The sequence below is a fragment of the Trichechus manatus genome, unplaced genomic scaffold, assembly GCF_000243295.1.
Source record: "Trichechus manatus latirostris isolate Lorelei unplaced genomic scaffold, TriManLat1.0 scaffold00064, whole genome shotgun sequence".
In the NCBI taxonomy this organism is placed as follows: domain Eukaryota; kingdom Metazoa; phylum Chordata; class Mammalia; order Sirenia; family Trichechidae; genus Trichechus; species Trichechus manatus.
In genome coordinates this window covers 8,473,587-8,493,524 of record NW_004444000.1, presented here as the reverse complement: position 1 = coordinate 8,493,524, position 19,938 = coordinate 8,473,587, and the positions used below count along the sequence as shown (strand labels likewise).

The 19,938-nt window shown below is 37.1% G+C and overlaps 1 protein-coding gene across 2 annotated transcripts in view; it reads right to left on the bottom strand.

The window, feature by feature from the left end:
* Positions 1 to 19,938, bottom strand: part of ARHGAP32 (Rho GTPase activating protein 32) — a 301,914-nt gene that overhangs the window by 221,432 nt on the left and 60,544 nt on the right. Inside the window, exons 3-5 of one of the 2 annotated variants that reach the window (XM_012556402.2) lie at positions 3,002 to 3,093; positions 1,998 to 2,039; positions 1,553 to 1,637 (exon numbers count right to left, since the gene is read on the bottom strand). In XM_012556402.2, coding sequence (XP_012411856.2) covers positions 1,553 to 1,637; positions 1,998 to 2,039; positions 3,002 to 3,093 — 219 coding nt within the window. The remainder of the gene's footprint in view (positions 1 to 1,552; positions 1,638 to 1,997; positions 2,040 to 3,001; positions 3,094 to 19,938) is intronic. The other variant, XM_004379330.2, reaches the window with a different exon arrangement.

The window sequence follows — 19,938 nt, the reverse complement described above, 5'->3', positions numbered from 1 at the left end:
TCTGACATCCATTTTGGTCTTTTCTTTCTTTCCTGTCTTTTTAATGACCTTTTGCTTTCTTCATGTATGATGTCCTTGATGTCATTCCACAACTCATCTCGTCTTTGGTCATTAATGTTCAGTGAATTTAATCTACTCTTGACATGGTCTCCAAATTCAGGCGGGATGTAATGAAGGTCATATTTCAGCTCTCATGGCTTGTTTTAATCTTCTTCAGCTTCAACTTGAACTTGCATTATGAGCAACTGATGGTCTGTTTCATAGTCGGCTCCTGGCCTTGTTCTGACTGATGATAATTAGCTTCTCCATCGTATAGGTTTGGCTTTACTTAATAAAGTAGAACATGTAGGTATATTATAGAAAATTCCACACCCATGTATATACAACGAAGAAACTCCTGCACATGTGCACCAGGATTTGTGTGGAACAATGTTTCTGGAAAAACTGTTTCAGAGCCCCAAACTGAAAACAATCCAAATTCCCAATAGAAGAAGAATGGATAAATTACTTGCAGCATATGCATAATGTGGATTAATATACGGTAGTGAAAGTGAATAAGCTATAGCTATATACATCTACAGGATGAATTTCACAATGTTAAATGAAAGAAGCAAGTCAAGGAAGAATACATTCAATAATGAAACCTACCCTGGTTTGATATTTCAACCCACCCCCATCACTTCTGATCTCCCTTATGTTCAGCTCTTATTCCATACCCTTTCTCCATAAAATCTTCAAACATATTTTATACTCCTTACGTTCACTGTCTGTCTTCTCAGCCAGACTCTATGCCCTTTAAGAATCGATCTTTGCTTTATTTTGTTGTTGCTGTTGTTCAGCTGATAAAGCTGAATCACCTAAAACAGTGCCTGGTACACAGTACAGCTCAGTAAGTATTTGCTGAATGAATTAGAATGATTCCTGTACTATACAGTTCAGACACAGGTAAACCTGAGTACCATACTGATATAAAAAAAGAAAATATAGTTTTATAGTAAAATTATAAAAAGTGAATTATTACAAAAGTCATACTAATAGTAATCTTTGGGGTTAGAGAATGCAAATGAGATAGGGGAGAGGCACGCAGCAAATTTCTCTTACAGTGGACTTTAAACTGTACATTTATATGTGTATAATGTATATGTATACGGGTATATGTTTTACATACACGTATATGTATATATGCACACATATGATGTACATTTTTTTTAATGCATTATTAGCACTTCTCCTCCCACCCCAGCCCACTCCTTGCCACCTCTGGCTCTGAGTTATCCACCATTACTATGATACAACACCAAGTCAGGTAACAACTAGAATACTTCAAGCCAAAAAACAGGGACAAAATCTATCTAGGAATCTGATAGAAATTCTGAGATCTGCAGTGATTCTATTATACTGTTTCCACTTGAAATGGAGTCATCAGGCATCAAGTATTAGTCAATAGAAGAGAATAAAAGTTTTTACCCTATCCAAAAAGATATTGATAGAAAAAACTACTTTCAAGTTTTATATATCTTAATTCTAGATGTAGAAAATATTTCAAATATACCTGTATGCTGCCGAACTCAACGTTCTCATAGTGGAAATGTGCACATTCGGCCATCTTCGGAAAGTGACCTTTGGTGAAGGGTAACCTGAAGTACATGAAAATAAGTCAGTAAGAAAGAAGATACAGGGACAGTCAGAATCACTAAGCCTAAAGGGAAAATACAATGGATTTCAAGAGCTCATGCAAGCAAAAAAATTGACTAAGCCCATGCGCGTGAACACACGTAATTCACACAAATCCTTTCCGAGATACACTGAAGCAAATGAAAGCTATATTCAATGCACAGGTCAAAATAAAAAAAAAACCAGCATCTCTATGCTCTCCTCATCTTAGCCAGCGCAATGCCCACAGGAAAGCTCTACTTGCGGTGAATGTTAGGGAAACTGAACAGCCAGCTTCCAGCCAGAGCAGCATTCCCACCACAAAACACACAACGGGATTTTACCTGTGAATGTTGTCACAGCCCATCAATCCCGCACTGTTGGATCTGGGTGCAGAATGAACATTTTTATCCTCGTCTTTTCCCTACTTACAAATGAAGTGCAGCTATCTAACCCTCTGTAAAACCAAAAACCTAACCAGGTGCCTTAGAATCAGTTCTGATCATGGCAACCCCATGTGCGTCAGAGTAGAACTGTGCTCCATAGGGTTTACAATGGCTGGTTTTTCAGAAGTAGATCACCAGGCCTTTCTTCAGAGGCACCGCTGGGTAGACCTGAATGCCAGCCGAGTACATTTAACCACCTGCACCAGCCAGGGACTTCTATCTGACCCTCTCCCACGGGAAAAGACGGATTTCTGGTTACAACTTAAACAGATACTTTCAGATATTTCACTTAAGAGTTAACTATTGGTATCTATTTCAGGTTCCTAAAAGCAAAAGCTAAGACACAGCAATCTCATAACTTAAACAACAAGACATTGATTTTTCTAAATGAATGAGAGCCTGCATTCAAAGTATCAAGAAGGATATACTTGGATTGTTCCTATTAAACAGTGCAACCTGACAGATAATGACGTAAATTGTTTCAAGAATAAGAATAAAGTATATTTTTAGATAAATAAAACAATCTGCAGGCCTTATCCACTACTTGTTGGGTCACAATTTAAGACTTGAAAGCATAATTAAATGTACAGACATTAAGAGTCTATGTAGTAAGGAACCTAAGTAAAAGTTTCATTTATAGAAATAGAAATTCATTTAAATCTCTTGGGAAATTAACCCAAACAAATCCAAACCTGCTGCCGTCATTTCTAACTCCAAGTGACCCTACAGGACGGAGCAGAACTGCCCCTTAGGGTTTCCCAGGCTGTAATCTTTATGGAAGCAGACTGCCACATCTTTCTCCCATGGAGTGGCTGGTGAGTTTGAACCGCTGAACTTTTGGAGAGCAGTCGAGCTCTTAACCACTGCGCCACCAGGGCTCCTACTGTAAAACTACTACTTACTTTTTCACATGTTTAACCTTCATACTGGCTGTACTGCCACATGTCTTAAGAGTAAGGTCTCCAGCAATCTCGGGAACATCTGCTCCTCTTGCCTTAAAAAAACAATAAAGACAAAAGGTTTATGACTATTCCTTCAGTATTAATAATTTTTAAAAGTAAATTATAGTTAATTTTAATGATTCTGCTGACTGTCTACCAACAGTAATACGTCTTGATTTAATAATCTCCTCTAAAAATTACAATTTAATTCAGTTTGGTTTTAAAAATAAGAAAAAAATAGTCACCTAATTTAAACATGTAACTTCACTGTTTAAGGAAAAACTTTTTTTGTGAAAATTAGAATCTTCATGCTCTTATAACCAAATTTCAAAGTCAGCTATTATATTATGTGTCTCAGTACAAACTAAAATCTACCACAGGAGTTGCTGGGATAAAATAACCTTGGTTACAATGATTAATAAAGGTTAAAATGGTAAGCTAAACATAATTAGGAGATCACAACATGCGCTTCTCACACCAAAATCTGGCAATGACATATATGTAACACTCCCAACTTACTCCTTAGACTGCCAGAGTTTCCACAGTGATCAATTTTCAACATTACTGGCACATTCAACTGCGTTATCGGAAAAAAAAACCTGAAAATCAAAAGATCCTCAACACTCGTGGACAAAGAGAACACAAATTTATGCTGCGAACCTATGATTTACTTATATTACCTATGATTTATTTAGACTACCTATGATTTATAACAAAAACTTAAACTCAATTATTACAAGCAATGCCATATGATCCAACAGGGGAGAATGATATGGAATGAGCAGGTAAAGTGAGCTGAGAAGAGAATGACAAGCTCAACTTTTCTTTTTATAATTTATCGTACCTTTGTTGTCATTGAGAATATACACAGCAGAACATACACCAATTCAATCGTTTCTACATGTACAATTCAGTGACACTGATTACATTTTTGGAGTTCTGCAACCATCCTCACCCTTCTTTTCTGAGTTGTTCCTCCCCTATTAATATAAACTCATTGCCCTCTAAGTTTCCTTTCTAATCCTTCAAGTTGCTGTTGTCAGTTTGATCCCATATAGACAGATCTTAAAAGGGCACAATGCTCAAGGCAGGCATTCCTTACTAGTTAAGCTTAACTATTGTTTGGTTTAAAGCAGACTTCAGGGAATATTTTCGGCTTAAAGTGTAAAGATTATCTCAGGGCAATAGTTTCAGGGGCTCACCCAGCCTCCATAGTTCCAAAAATTCTTCGAATGAAAAAAAAAGCCAGGATAGTTTAGACAAACGTTAAAAATCACGACTCTTCAAAGATATGATTAACAATGTACAAACTTATTAAGAATTAGCACTCGGTGTATCAATGGTTCCATGGTTAAGCGCTCAGCTGCTAATCGAAAGGTCAGTCGTTCAAACCCACCAGCTACTCAAGAGAAGAAAGATGCGGCAGTAACAAGTGTCTACTGTCTAAGTACGGGGTCAGCAAAAAAGAGGAAGACCCTCAACGAGATGGGATTGACACAGTGGCTGCCACAATGGGCTCAAGCATAACAACGATTGTGAGGATGGCGCAGGATCGGACAGTGTTTCGTGCTGTTCTACATAGGGTCACCATGAGTCGGAACCGACTCGAGGGCACCTAACAACAGCAATAACTGTCTAAGGAGTTAGTCCCCCTCTCCCCACCTACTCCTCCTAGTAACCACCAATGAAGGTTGGTTTCTGTATGTATACATACTTTTGTCTTTTTAGAAAAGTAGGATCATTCAATATTTCTTTGTGATTGACTTATTTCACTCAGTATAATGTCCTCTAGATTCATCCATGTTATGTTTTGAGTATTCATCATTATCTTTATGGTTGCATAGTATTCCACTGCATGTATGTACCACACTTCGCTTCTCTATTCATCCATTCACGGGCATTTAGGTTGTTTCCCCCGTTCTGCTCTACTGAAGACTGCAGCAGTGACCGTACGTCTGTTCATGTCACTTCTGTTAGGTCTGTAGGGTATATACCCAGGAGTGGGATTGCTGAGTCATAAGTTAGTTCTATTTCTAGTTTTTTGAGGAAGTGCCATACCATTTTCCATGGTGACTGTACCATTTTACAGTCCCACAGCAATGGATAAAGGTTCCAATCTCCCCACCTCCTTATAAGCGTATGTTGTTTTCTGTTTTTGTGATCAGTGCCATTTTAGCAAGGGTAAGATATATCTCATTGTTGTTTTGATTTGCATTTCTCTATTGGCTGAAGATCGTGAACATCATTTCATGTGTTTGTTGGCCATCTGAATGTCCTCTTTGGTGAAGTGTCTGTTCATATCCATTGCCCATTTTTTAACTGTGTTGTTTATCTTTTTGCTACTGAGTTGTTGAAGTTTTCTGTATATTTCAGAAATTAGACTCATATCAGATATGTCACTCCCAAAGATTTTTTCCCAGTCTGTAGGTTGTCTTTTTATTCTTTTGATAGTTTTTTGATGAGCAGCATAAGTATTTAATTTTTAGGAGGTCTCAGTTACCTATTTTGTTTTCTGCTACTCTTGCATTTGTAGTTGTATTTGATAATCTGTCATTAAAAAAAAAAAAACTAGGTCCCTGTTATGAATTGAATTGCATCCCCCCAAAATGTGTGTCTACTTGGCTAGACCATGATTTCCAGTACCGTCTTGCTGTCCACCATTTTGTCATCTGATGTGATTATCCCATGTGCTGTAAATCCTAACCTCTATGATGTTACTGATGCAGGATTAGAGGCAGTTATGTTAATGAAGGAAGACTCAACTACAAGATTAGGCCATATTTTAAGTCAATCTCTTATGAGATATAAAAGAGAGAATCAAGCAGAAAGGAGAGGGATGTCCTACCACCAAGAAAGAAGAGTTGGGAGCGAGTGCATCCTTTGGACCTGGAGTCCCTGCACTGAAAAGCTCCTAGACTAGGGTAAGACTGATGACAAGGACCTTTCTCCAGGGCCAACAGAAAGACTTCCCCTTGAGCTGGCACCTGGAATTTGGACTTTAGCCTCCTAAACTGTGAGAGAATAAACTTCTGTTCGTTAAAGCCATCTACCTGTGGTATTTCTGTTATAGCAGCACTAGATAACTAAGACAGTCCCATAGTTTTGCCCGTATGTTTTCTTCCAAGAACTCTACGGTTTGGCTTTAACATTTGGGTCCTTGATTCATTTTGAGTTAGTTTTTGTGTATGGTGTGAGGTATGGGTCCTGTTTGATTTTTCTGCATGTGGTTATCCAATTATACCAGTACCATTTGCTAAAGAGACTGTTCCTTCCCCACTGAATAGACTTTAACGCTTGGTCAAAAATCAGTTGTCCACCGATGGATAGACTTTTTCTGGGTACTCTATTCTACTCCATTGGTTTATGTGTCTATCATTGAACCAATACCAGGATGCTTTGATTACTGTAGATGTACAGTATGTTTTAAGTTCAGGAACTGTGAGGCCTCCTACTTTGTTCTTTCCATTCAATATTTCTTTGGCTATTCAGGGCCCCACTCCTTTCCATATAAAGTTGGTGATTAGTTTTTGCCATTACAGTAAACAATGTTGTTGGAATTTAGATCAAAACTGCATTGTATCTACAGATGGTTTTGAGTACTACTGACATTTTCACAATATTAAATCTTCTAATCCATGAGCAGGGAATGTCCTTCCATTTAAGTAGATCTCTTTTAGTCTCTTGTATTAGTGTTTGTCATGGTTTGAATTATGTCCCCTCAAAAATGTGTGTATCAATTTGGCTGAGCCATGATTCCCAGAATTGTGTGGCTGGCCTCCATTCTGTGATTGTAATTTTATGTTAAAGAGGATTAGGGTGGGATTGTAACACCACCCTTACCCAGGTCACATCCCTGATCCAATGTAATGGGAGTTTCCCTAGGGTGTGGCCTGTACCACCTTTTACGTTATAAGAGATAAAAGGAAAGGGAAGCAAGCAGAGAATGGGGGACCTCATACCACCAAGAAAGAATCACCAGGAGCAGAGCGTGTCCTTTGAACCCAAGGTTCCTGTGCAGAGAAGCTCCTAGTCCGGGGGAAGACTGATGATGACGAGGACCTTCCCCCACAGCTGAAAGAGAGAAAAAGCCTTCCCCTGGAGTGAACGCCCTGAATTTGGACTTCTAGCCTACTAGACTGTAAGAAAATAAATTTCTCCTTATTAAAACCACCAACTTGTGGTATTTCTGTTAGAGCAGCACTAGATGACTAAGACAGTGTTTTATAGTTTTCACTGTATAAGTCTTTTACATCTCTGATTAGGTTTATTCCTAGATATTTAATAATTCTGGGAACTGCTGTAAATGGTATTGTTTTCCTGATTTCCTTTTCATCTTCTTCTCTCTGTTAGTGCATAGGAATCCAACTGATTTTTTTGTGTTGATCTTGTATCACACAACATTGCTGAACTCATCTATTAGACCCAGAGCTTCCCTGTGGACTCTTGGGGGTTTTATGTATAGGATTATGGCACTTGCAAATAAGGATAATTTTATTTCTTCCTTTCCTATTTGGATACTCTTTATTTCTCTTTCTTTCCTTAATGCTCTGGCTAGAACTTCCAGTACAATAGTGAATAAGGGTGGTGATAGTGGGCATTCTTGCCTCATTCCCGTTTTCAAGGGGAAGACTCTCACTCTTTCTCCATTGAGGATAATATTGGCTGTTGGCTTTGCATATATACCCTCATTTATGTTGAGGAATTCCCTTCTATTCCTATTTTGCTGAGAGTTCTTATCAGGAAAGGGTGTTGGATTTTATCAAATACTTTTTCTCTGTCAACTGAGATGGTCATGAGGTTCCTTTCCTTGTTTTATGAATGTGTTGAGAATTACACTGATATTCTAATGTTGAACTATCTTTGTATTCCTGGTATGAATCCCACTTGATCATGATGTATATTTTCCTAATACGTTGTTAAATTCTGTTCCCCAGAATTTTGTTTAAAAAATTTGCATTTGCATTTCATGAGGGATATTGGTCTGTAGTTTTCTTGTTTGGTAGTGTCTTTACCTGGCTTCAGTATCAGGGTTATGTTGGCTTCACAGAAGGAGTTAGGGAGTATTCCTTCCACCTCCCACAGTTTTTTGAAAGAGTTTGAATTGAATTGGTATCAACTCTTCTCTGAATGTTTGGTAAAATTCATCAGTGAATCAAGGGAGCAATTAGTCTAAAGGACTAATGGACCACATGAACCACAGCTTACAAGACCCCAAGACCAGAAGAACTAGATGGTGCCTGATTACCTCTACAGAACTCTGTGACTGTGATGATCACAACAGATGATCCCGAACAGAGCAGGAGAAAAATGCAGAACAAAAATCCAATCTATAAAAACATCAGACTTACTGGTCTGATAGAGACTGGAGAAACCCCCAAAACTATGGATCTAAGACACACTTTTAACATGGAACTGAAGTCATTCCCAGGGAACACCTTTCAGCCAAACAACAGTTCTACCAAATAAACAATAACACCCAAGAAGAACAACCTCCTTAGGACAGTTAATTATATGAGACCAAAAGGGCAAAATCTGCCCAGAAGCAAAGATGAGAAGGCAGGAAAGGGTAGGAAAACTGAACAAAAGGTAACAGGGAACCTAGGGCAGAAATGGGGAAAGTGTTAACACATTAAGGGGACTGTGACCAATGTCTTGGAACATTCTGTGTACAAACTGTTGAATGGGAAACTGTTTTGCTCTGTAAACCTTCATATAAGGCACAATAAAATGTATTTTTTTTTAATTTCTTGGTGAAGCCATTTGGTCCTGGGCTTTTACTCTGGGGGAATTTTTTTTATGACATCTTCAGTCTCTTCTTTTTTTATGAGTTTGTTTAGATTTTCTACCTCTATTTGTGATAGTTTAGGTAGGTAGTTTGTTTCTAGGAATTTGTCCATTTCTTCTAAGTTTTCAAATTTCAAATCATAATATTCTGTTATGATTTCCTCAGTTTCATTTGGATCTGTTTTAAAATCTACGATTTCATTTCTTATTTTGGTTATTTGTGTCTTTTCTTTTGTCAGTCCAGCTAATGGTTTGTCTATTTTATTGATCTTTTCTTTAAAAGCACCAATTTCTGGTCTTGTTGATTCTTTCTATAGTTTTTCTGTTTGTTTGTTTTTTTTTAATTTATCTCTGCTCTGATCTTTATTATTTCTTTTGTTCTGGTAGCTTTGGTCTTCTTTTGCTCTTTGTTTACTATTTGTTCAAACTGTCAAGTTAATTACTGATTTTGACTCTTCTTCTCTAATGTATGCATTTATTACTATGAATTTCTCTCTGAACACTGTCTTTTGCTATGTTCCAGAGGTTTTGGTGTGTTTTTGTTTTCATTTAATTCCAATTATGTTTTAATTTCACTTTCGATTTCTTCTATGACCCAATAGTTTTTTTTGGAGTGTTATTAAGTTTCCATGTATTATTTCTTATTTCCCTTATTTTTCCCGTTATTTATTTCTAGCTTCATACTGTTATGGTCAGAGAACATGCTTTGTATGATTTCAATCTATTTAAAATTTGTTGAGGTTTGTTTTGTGGCCTAGAATATGGTCTATTCTGGAGGATGTTCCATGTGCATTGGAGAAGAATGTGTATTGTACTTCTGTTGGGTGGTGTGTTCTATATATATTTGTTAGGTCCATGTGGTTGATAGTGTTATTCAGGTCTTCTATGTCTATATTTTCTTTCTAGCTGTTCTATCACCAAAAATGGTGTACTGAAATCTCCTACTATTATTCTAGAACTATTTCTCTCTATACTTCTGTTACAGTTTGCTTTATAAATTTTGGAGCTCTGGCACTGAGTCCATAGATATTTATAACTGTTACGTCTTCTTGGTGTACTGTCCCTTTTATCATTATATAATGTCCTTTTTATCTCTTTTAATTAATTTTCACTTAAAGTCTATTTTATCAGATATTAATATTGTCATTCCTCTCTTTTGGTTAATGTTTACTAGGTTTTTTTTCTCCCATCCTTTGATTTTTAACCTTGGAGCTCTGGTGGCACAGTGGTTAAGAGATTGGCTGCTAACCAAAAGGTCGGCAGTTTGGATCCACCAGCCACTCCTTGGAAACTCTATGAGGCAGTTCTACTCTGTCCTGTAGCGTCACTATGAGTCACAATCAACTCGACAGCAATGGATTTGGTTTTGGGGGGATTTTTAGCCTATTTATATTTTTGTGGCTAAGGTGTGTCTCTTGTAGGCAACATATTGATGGGCTGCGTATTTTTATCCATTCAGCCACTCTCTCTTGTCTGGTGTATTTAATCCATTGACAGTCAGTGTGATTATCGATAGGAAAGAATTAATTGCAGTCATTTTGTTTCATGTGTGTATGTGTGTTTGGTGTTAACGATCTCTTTTTCTTTACTTTCTGTGCTGAGTTCTTTTATGAGTTTTCTTTTCCATTCATTATTCTTGTTTTTTGTGTTTATTGTCTTTTTATTTCAATTTTTCTTTATTTTGGTGAGTTTTTTTTTTTTTTTTGTGGTTCCCATGGGGTTGGTATTTGACATCCTGCATTAAAAAAGTCTGTTATATCTTTAAATAGCCTTAAGTTCCTCATCATATGGTAGTTCTGTAACTACATCAATCATTATCCCTTCTGTTTTGATGATGTTGATTATAATTTTGTATCCTGGATACTCTGTGATCATTTTTAGCTTGTTTTACTGTTGTGATGTCTTCATCTAACTTGGCATCAGGATGATGATGCCTCGTGTCTTTCTCTCATGTTGTTGTGTAATATCATTGGTTTTCTATCTGAAAGACTCCCTTTAATATTTCTTGTACAGCTGGTCTGGTGTTTACAAATTCCCTTAAATTCTGCTTATCTGAAAATGTCCTTATTTCTCCCTCATTTCTTAATGACAATTTTGCTTGATATGTAATTCTTGGTTGACAGTTCTTTTCTTTCAGGGCTTTGTATATGTCATCCTATTGTCTTCCTGCCAACATGATTTCTGATGAAAAATCAGTGCTTAATCTTTTGGGAGCCCCTTTGTAGGTGGTATTTCTCTTTTCCTGTGCTGCTCTCTAGAGTCTTTCTTGGTTGTTGATTCTGAAACGTTTGATTATATGTCTCGATGAATTTCTCTTAGGGTCTATCTTGTATAGGGTTCGTTGAGCCTCTTGGATTAAAATATCCTGTTTCGTGACACTTGGGAAGTTCTCTGCCATTAATTCTTCAAATACCCTTTCTGTGCTTTTTTTTTCTTTCTTCTTCTTCCAGAATTTACATTATGTGAATATTGCTCCTTTTGAAGGTATACCACATAACCCTTTGGCTTAGTTCATTTTTCTTCATTCTTTTTTATTTGTTCTTCAAACGAAGTAGTCTTAAATAATTGCCTTCTACTTCATTGACTCTTTCTTCTATTGTTTCAACTCTACTCTTCTATCCTTCCATGGAACTATTTATTTCTGTTATTTTATTACTGACCTTTGGAATTTCTAGTTGCTGAATTTTTAGGGATTCTCTCTGAATTTGTCATTTTGTTCTTGTAATATTTTCTTGAGTTCTTCTAGTTTTTTCCCTGTGGTTTCCTTTATCTCTTTGCATAACTACTTTTTTGAAGTCTTTATTGGATAGTTTCATTACCGTATTTTTACATGAATAACGCACATGTTCTACATATTTTTGCCAACCATGCCCTCCTCAGCAACATATTTTCATAAGCATGCTGTGCTGATTTTTCATACCAAAATTAGCATAGAATGCTTACAAAAATACCTTGTGGAGGGAGAGTGCAATTGGCAAAACAATGCAAAACGCATGCATTATTTGCATAAAAATATGGTATGTGTTCATCCTCCAAGATCGTTTCTTTTTATCCTGTTCATTAAACAGGTCTATTTTTCCCTGTCTCTTCATATGCTTTGTAATTGCGTGTTCTCTTTGAGACATTAATGATTTTTATTTGTTTATCTGATTCTGTTTTGATATATTATTATTTTATTTCTCATTTCCTTAGGTTGTTCCCTTTTGTTTGTATTATTTTAATTACTGTTTTGTATTATTGAGGTATGTATTATGTTGGGACTGCCTACTGGTTAGTTGTAGTTTCATTTCACTGGAGGGCATGGAGAGTCGAGTACACTTGGGGCCTGTGGCATTAAGCACTTAAAATTTCCCTTTGGCTGACTGCTTGGAATTTAGCATGTAATGTTCTTCTTCGTGGTAAGTCAGGAGGCATTGGGTAGTTAGGGTTCCTCTGTATCGCTTGAGGAGTGGTGCAGACTCTTACTGTTGATGCGAACAGGTGCCATGCCCCCTGGTTTGCTAGGTGGGTTCTCTGCTCTCACTGGGTCGGGAAGCACAGCCTTGGTGGTTGAGGTAAGCCTTTCACAATCTCAGGTAGATGGTGGAGAGGAGACAGCAGGTAAGTTTCTGTTGGCTCGGGATGGGGAGAGAGCACTCCATGCACACGTGCAGAAGAGTGGGGGAGTCCCTCAGAGGGGAAAGGAGGCTGAGTGGGACTTCCTTGCTCTGTGACACTTGCCAGAGGGTGGCCACACAGGGAAGTAAAGGCAGCATAGTCTCTGGGAGGAGGGAAGGGGTGAAGTGGGGCTTCCTTGATTAGTCAGAGGCCAAGAGGGCATCCACATAGGCCTGGATGGGCAGGGGAGTCCCTGGGGGAGGAGAGGAGGCTGGCCTGAGTTTCTCTGTTCAGTGAGACCACCCAGAGGATGGCCACACAGCTAGGAAGGTGATCATCTGACTAAGAAGAGTGGGGAGGAGGCAGTTCACTGCTTCTACACTCAGGCAGATGGTCTGGGGTTCTTCCGCACAGACACGAAAGGGCAGGGAAGTCTCTGGGAGGAGGAATAGGGTGGGGCAGGGCTTCTGCTCTCAGGCTGGGGACCCAGGAGGGTTCCGCACAGGCTCTGGTAGATGGGACAGTATCTGAGTATGGGTGGGATTAGTGTGGTGGCTCAGTGCCTGGGCAGCCTGTTTGCAGTGAGGGAGAGGGACTGCAGGGTATCTCCCACTAACAAACTAATCTCAGTGGGGAAGGGAGCCCTCTGCCAAGCGCACTTGGACATCTCTGCTAACAGCCTAGTTTCATGAGGAGGAGGGAGTCCTCTGTGCTGGTACATGTGGGCAACCAAGCTTCTTCCCTTCTCTGCACTCACCTGGCCCTCAGAGCTAATGCTCTCCCTCTTTTACCTTCCTTTTGCTTCTCAGCAAATGCGCACTCCTGATTAATCTGTCCCCTAGCCTGAATCTCCTATAATCCAACCCACATCCCTTTACTCCTGAAGCTCTTCCCTGTGATTCCCTGGTTTCAGTGTGATGCTGTTCTCGTGGGACACTCTATCTCTGGCATGCCAAACCAGGTGCATTGATTGCCAACCTTATAGTTCCTTTCTAGAGTTGTTTACTCAGTGTCTCTGTCTCACGTTGTATTTTTCTGGATATCTCTTGCTGGGCTCCGCACTCAGAAATACTGCTTGTAGCTGACCCAAGATGGTCACATTGCTCCATGGTAGCAGGTAGGCTGTGGACAGGCCACGAATTCCCGCTTTCCCACCATCCTTGTTGTCTCCTTCCAGTCAGATATCCGGTTTGTTTCTTCAGTCCTTCATTTGCTTTTCATAGGTCTGAGGGTGCCGTTTGTGACCGCACTTGGTTTATATAAGACTTTGTTGTAGAGAGACACTGCAGTGTGTCTGATCACACAACCATCTTTGACCACTATTCATGTTGATTCCTTCCTTCTTCCTTTTTAAAAAGTTAATGCAAAAGTGAAATACACTGTCACTAGTTTTCATACTGTGTTGACCAAATTGTGTCATCTTTCAAGAAGATTAAAAAAGGCTTAGAGACACATTTGTAGTCTGTTTTTTGCTTTCATTGACTATATTTAAGAATTCAATAGTTTTTGTTTTCCATCCATAATAGAAAAGAGAATAAAATTGAAAAACAAAGACTTCTTACAATTATTAGACACAGCAAAGAATGATATAAAGAGACAGACAGAAGCATACTAGACTAAAAACGATGGCAAAATTAATCATATAAATGAAATCTCAGACTTTTTAGGACAATAGTATCTCAAATGAATGTTGCATAAATTAAGAATTGATGAGTGAATAATATATTTTTAAGGACAAAAAGAAAATATGGTATTCTCCTACAGTTAAGTAATTCATCTGAAAGGACTTTATCATGCAGTGTTTTGCAACAACCTGGACCATCTCAGTTTGCTAAAAGAATGTGTGAAATTCTTTTATTTTTCATGACGTTTGTGTACCAAAATTTGCTTGACATATAAGGTATGCACACTTCAAGTATTTTTAAAATGTCTAATAGTTTTTCACTATTCTTTTATTCTTAATTCTGTAGATTATCCATAAATTGACTTAAAAATATAGATTTAAAAAGGGTCCACTGGTCCCAGTTGATGATGATGATGAATTTACTTGATTAACTTTCTTTTGAAAACAAGCTATCTGTGCTGAATAAGCCATTTTCCCTAAAACACATCTGAGGAAAAAAATGAGGAAAGCTGCCCAGCCTACAATCCATATGAGGGAAGCACGTATGGACCCTACACCTCTGAAACCACAACAGACTGGCCTGCAAGTAGAAACCTGACCAACGTGTAAATCTCAGGCTACTCAACAGGACTGACAGAAAAACCTCCACGTGAAATGACAAAATGGTAATAATAAGGCCAATGAACCAAATGATGGGCCAAGAAGCCTTGGAGGACTCCAGAAAGCATTTTTGAACCTATAATTCAACTAGTCTTTAACAATGTATGTTTTGACCAGCATTATTTTCCCATGGCTCACGAAATTCCAAACACATTCTCTCCACTCAGTATATGTTTATGAATGAATAAATATAACACACTTTATCTTATATATAAAATGTAGTGTTATTACTATTTTAAGATTCAGCCAATAGCATTAAAAGGGAAATAAAGTATTCTCTGCCTGACAAACTAAGATTCTTTTTTTTAATACAACCTTACTTATTTTGTTAAGAATATAAACCAATTCTCAACATACACCAATTCAACAGTTGAGAATATACAGCAAAACATACAGCAATTCAACAGTTTCTCCATGTACCATTTAGTGACACTGATTACATTCTTCAAGTTCTGTAACCATTGTCACCCTCCTTTACTCAGTTGTTTCTTCCATTAACCCCAAGGTTCCTATCTATTCTTTCGAGTTGCTGTTGTCATTTTGATCCCATACAGATAGTTCTTAAAAGAACATAATCCTCAAGGCAGACTTTTTTACTAGTTAAGATAAACTACTGTTTAGTTTTAAGAAGACCTAAGGGAATATTTCTGGTTTAAGGTTTAACAATTATCTCAGGGAAAACTAACATTTTCATCTACATATTTTAAAAAGTAAAATATTGTCTTGAATTTTCACTAAAAGCACTGCTTACCAGTCATTTTTTGTTTCTCCAAATCAAAGATTAAGAAACTCCTGCTTTAGAAAATAGTTCATTAAGGGAAATTCATTCACAGAAAATACACAATTTTCTCAATTTATCAATGTTATAATCATCACTTAACTATGCTTCAAAAACAGAATTTATAATATCAATTATGTAGAAACAGCATTATTCGTCAATAGGAAATTAAAGAGAAAGCAGCAAGCAACAGAAGATACATTCATAAAAGCGCATACATTCATAAAAGCACATAAACGTTTTATGTGTCTTTCTCTCTAAGGAGTCCTGGTGGTGCAGTGGTTAAGCTCTTGGCTGCTAACCAAACAGTAGTCAGTTTGAACTTACCAGCCGCTCCACAGGAGAAAGATGTGGCAGTCTGCTTCCATAACATTTACAGCCTTGTAAACCCTACGGGCAAGTTCTACTCTGTCCTACGGGGTTGCTGTAAGTCAGAATCGACTCGACGGCAATGGGTTTGGTGTGTTTTGATGTGTCTATCTCTAGCAACAGAGTGCCAAGAAAGTCAGACACTATTTCAGTTATCTTTGAATTATAAACATCAGGCACAAAGGATGTGAATCAAAAGGTTTAAGAGAATTAATAGATTAAATAACCATTTTTATCTCTTCACTTTTCCCTATTTTCAGGTTTAACCCATTCCTGACCAAAAAGGGGAAAATACAGAACAGAATTTCAAATTCTCATGTAATACAGACTTCCTAGAGCCGTCAGATCAACTGCTAAAACTACTGCCCTGAGATAATCTTTAAATCTTAAACTAAAAATATCTCCTGAAGTGTTCTTAAAACCAAACAACAGTTTACTTAACTATTAAAAAGTCTGCCTTGAGCATTATGCTCTTTTAAGAACTATCTATATGGGATCAAACTGACACACGCCACTTGAAAGATTGACAGGAATCTTAGGGGGAAGTGAATTTATGTTAATGGGGAGGAACAACCCAGGAAAGTAGAGTGAGAATGGCTGCACTACTCAAAGAATGTTTTGCTGTGTATATTCTCAACAATGAAATAAATAAAAAAAAATTTAAACTAGCAGTATTAATGGGCAGAAGAAACAGAAGTCATATTTCAAGGCTACAAAATGACTGGCCCATGAAGGGAAAATCCCAGAAAGGAGAAAACTGCATAGAAGTGAACAAAAATATATACCTACAAATTAACCTGAAATAATTTGCCATTCCTCACTCACATGTATAAAAGGAGTCTAAGAAATCCAGCATAAACAGGAGAAATATCACTTACTAGAAACAGTCCAAAAATAATAAAAGTAATGGAAGTAGCAGAAGGACATATAAAAGACACTTTTGTAAATATGCTCAATATGATCAAGGATGGAAAAGAAAACAAACATAAGAAAAAAATGAAAACTATAAAAAAAGTAGGACAACTATAGATTAAAAATAAAATATCTGTAGTGAAAAATAACTAGTAGCATTAATAGCATAATAGACATGGCAGGAAAAAAAAGATCAGTGAATATGAAGAAATAGCAAGAAAATTTACTAAAAATTAAGCAGACAGAAGAAGAGATGGGAAAAAAGTCTCAGTGTCATATGAACAATAGCAAGCCATCTAATACATGTGTAATTAAAGGCAAAAAAAAAAAAGAGGAAAATGTAGGGAATGGAGGGAGCAAAGGAGAAAAGAAAGAAAAAATATCTGAAGATATAATGGATAAAAGTTTGCAAATTTCATGAACATCATAAACACATTAATCTAGAAAACTCAACAAATCTGAATTATGATAGGCACTTGGAAAACCACACCAATATATGTCATAATTACTGAAAACCAATTAAAAAAGCACCCAGGAAAAAAAAATACACATTATGTTCAGAGGAACAAATATGAGAAAGGCAGAAGACTTGGATCGAGTGCCTTCAAGTGATTTTAAAACAACTGCCAACATAAAATTCTATCCCCAGTGAAAAATTTTTTCAAAACAGAAAATGAGATGCAAACAGTAGCCAAAAGAATGCAGGGGTGGGGGTGGCTATATTAATACAAGACAAAATAGACTTTAAGTCAAATCCGTTCCAAGAGACAAAGAAGGATATTACACAATGATAAAAGGTACAATCCATCAATAAGATATAAAAATTATAAATATATACACACCTAACATCAGAGTCTCAAAATATATAAAGCAAACAAACACTGACAGAATTGAAGGGAGAAACAGTTGGAGACTTCAACACATCACTTTCAATAATGGACAGAATAGCTAGAAGAAGATAAGAAAATAGAGAACCTGAACAACACTATAAACCAACGAGCCCTAACAGACATATATGGAACACTCTACCCAACAACAGCAAAATATACTCTTCTCCAGTGCACACGAATCATTCTCCAGGGTAGACCATATGTTATGTAACAAAACAAGTTTCAATAAATTTTAAAAGATTTAAACCATACAAAGAATCTTCTCCGATCACAACGGAATGAAACTAGAAATCAGTAACAGAAGAAAAACCATAAATTTCAGAAATATGTGGAAATTAAACAACCAAAGTACGTGAAAGAAGAAATAAAAAGGAAATTAGAACATGCTTTAAAAAGAAAAAAATTCTGGTCAAGTAGATTCCAACTCATGGCGATCCCATGTGTTGCAGGGTAGAACCACTCCATAGGGTTTTTCTTGGCTGTAATCTTTAAGGAAGCAGATCACCAGGACTTTCTTCCAGGGTGCCATTGGCTGGGTTCAAACTGCCAATGTTAAGGTTAGCAGACAGGTGCAAAATGTTGCAGCACCTACTTAGAAACAAATTTAACTGAAAGCACAACAAAACCAAACTTACAGGATATGGTGAAGGCAGTACTCAAAAAAAAAAATAAGATCTCAAGTTGATAACCTAACTTTACAAATTGAGGAGCTAGAAAAAAGAAGACCAAACTGCGCCCAAATCTACTAGAAGAATGAAAATAATAAAGATTAAGAGATAAATAAAATGACCTCTTAAGAAGATGTACAAATGGCCAATTAATGACATGAGAAGATGCTCAACATCACGAGCCATTAAGAAAACGTAAATCAAAACCACAATGAGATACTACTTCACCTGCAGTAGAATGGCTATTATCAGAAAAATAGAAACTAACAAGTGTTGGCAAGGATGTAGAGAAAATGGAACCCTCATCCACTGTTGAACTGTAAAGTGGTGCAGCCACTGTGGAAAACAGGTTTGCAGTTCCTCAAAAAGTTAAATACAGAATTACCAAATGACACAGCAATCCCACTCCTAGGTATACGCCCTAAAGAACTGAAAGCCAAGACTGAAACTTGTACATCAATGTTCACTGCAGCATTATTCAGAGTAGTCAAAAGACAGAAACAACAAAAGCGTCCATAAACAGATGACTGGATAAACAAAATGTGGTACATCAATATAATGGAACATTATTCAGCCATAAAGATAAATGAGGCTCTGATACATGCTATGATATGGATGAACTTTGAAAACATTAAGCTGCGAGAAATAAGTCTGGCAAAAAGGACAAATAGTGTAAGATTCCACTTACATGGACTATCAAAAATAGGCAATTACACAGACACAAGTTTATCAGTGGTGTCCAGGAGCCAGGATGAAGGAGGAACGGGAAGTTATTGATTAAGGGGTAATGAGTTTCTCTCTGGGGTGATGAAAAACTTTTCGAAATGGACAGTGGTGATAGTAGCACAACATGGTGAATGCAATTAATGTCACTGAATTCTACATCTAAAAATGGTTAAAATGGCAAAGGTTTTGTATACATATTTTACAAAAATAAAAAGTTTTAAGAAACATGGTAAAAAAATGTAGTGATACTGTAGTAATATTTTTTGATCTTTATATTAATAATCATTAAAAAATCATAAATACTTGGAGATAATTTTATCAAAAGTTTCTTTGCTGAACTATAGTTTTAAAAGCTTAAAACTTTGAATATTAAGTTCTTTAAAAAAAGTGAGGTTTCCAACCTCTTTCTCCCATTGATTGTAACTAAAATCTCTACAGAAAATAAAATAAAAACTTGCATCTATCTCAGAACTCTAAAGAATATAAATAAGCAAGAGCAGGTGGACTGGGAAAAGGTCAAAACTTGAAGAATGACCCATACAGTAGCAGTGTATTTCTTTTCTTTTTTTTCCCCCCTTTCCCTCTTCACTACAGTACCTCCTGGTCTTAACCCAAGGACAGGCTCAATCAGAATATGAGCAGCAGAGATGGTCAGCAAAAACTGAGAGAAACCCAACTGTCTGGCCAGAGGACCAGAAAAAATGCCTCTGTGAATGTAGTAAAAGTAGCTGAAGGTTGGTTTTTTGTTTTGTTTTTCCCCCTTTTTTCTAACCCAACCTGGTTCAAGGACAGAAATGGAACCAGAACCATAGTGTCATGGTTCAGCTACAGTACGAGTACATAAGACCGTGGGGGAAAACCTATTCCGCTGAATACAGAAACCAAAACGG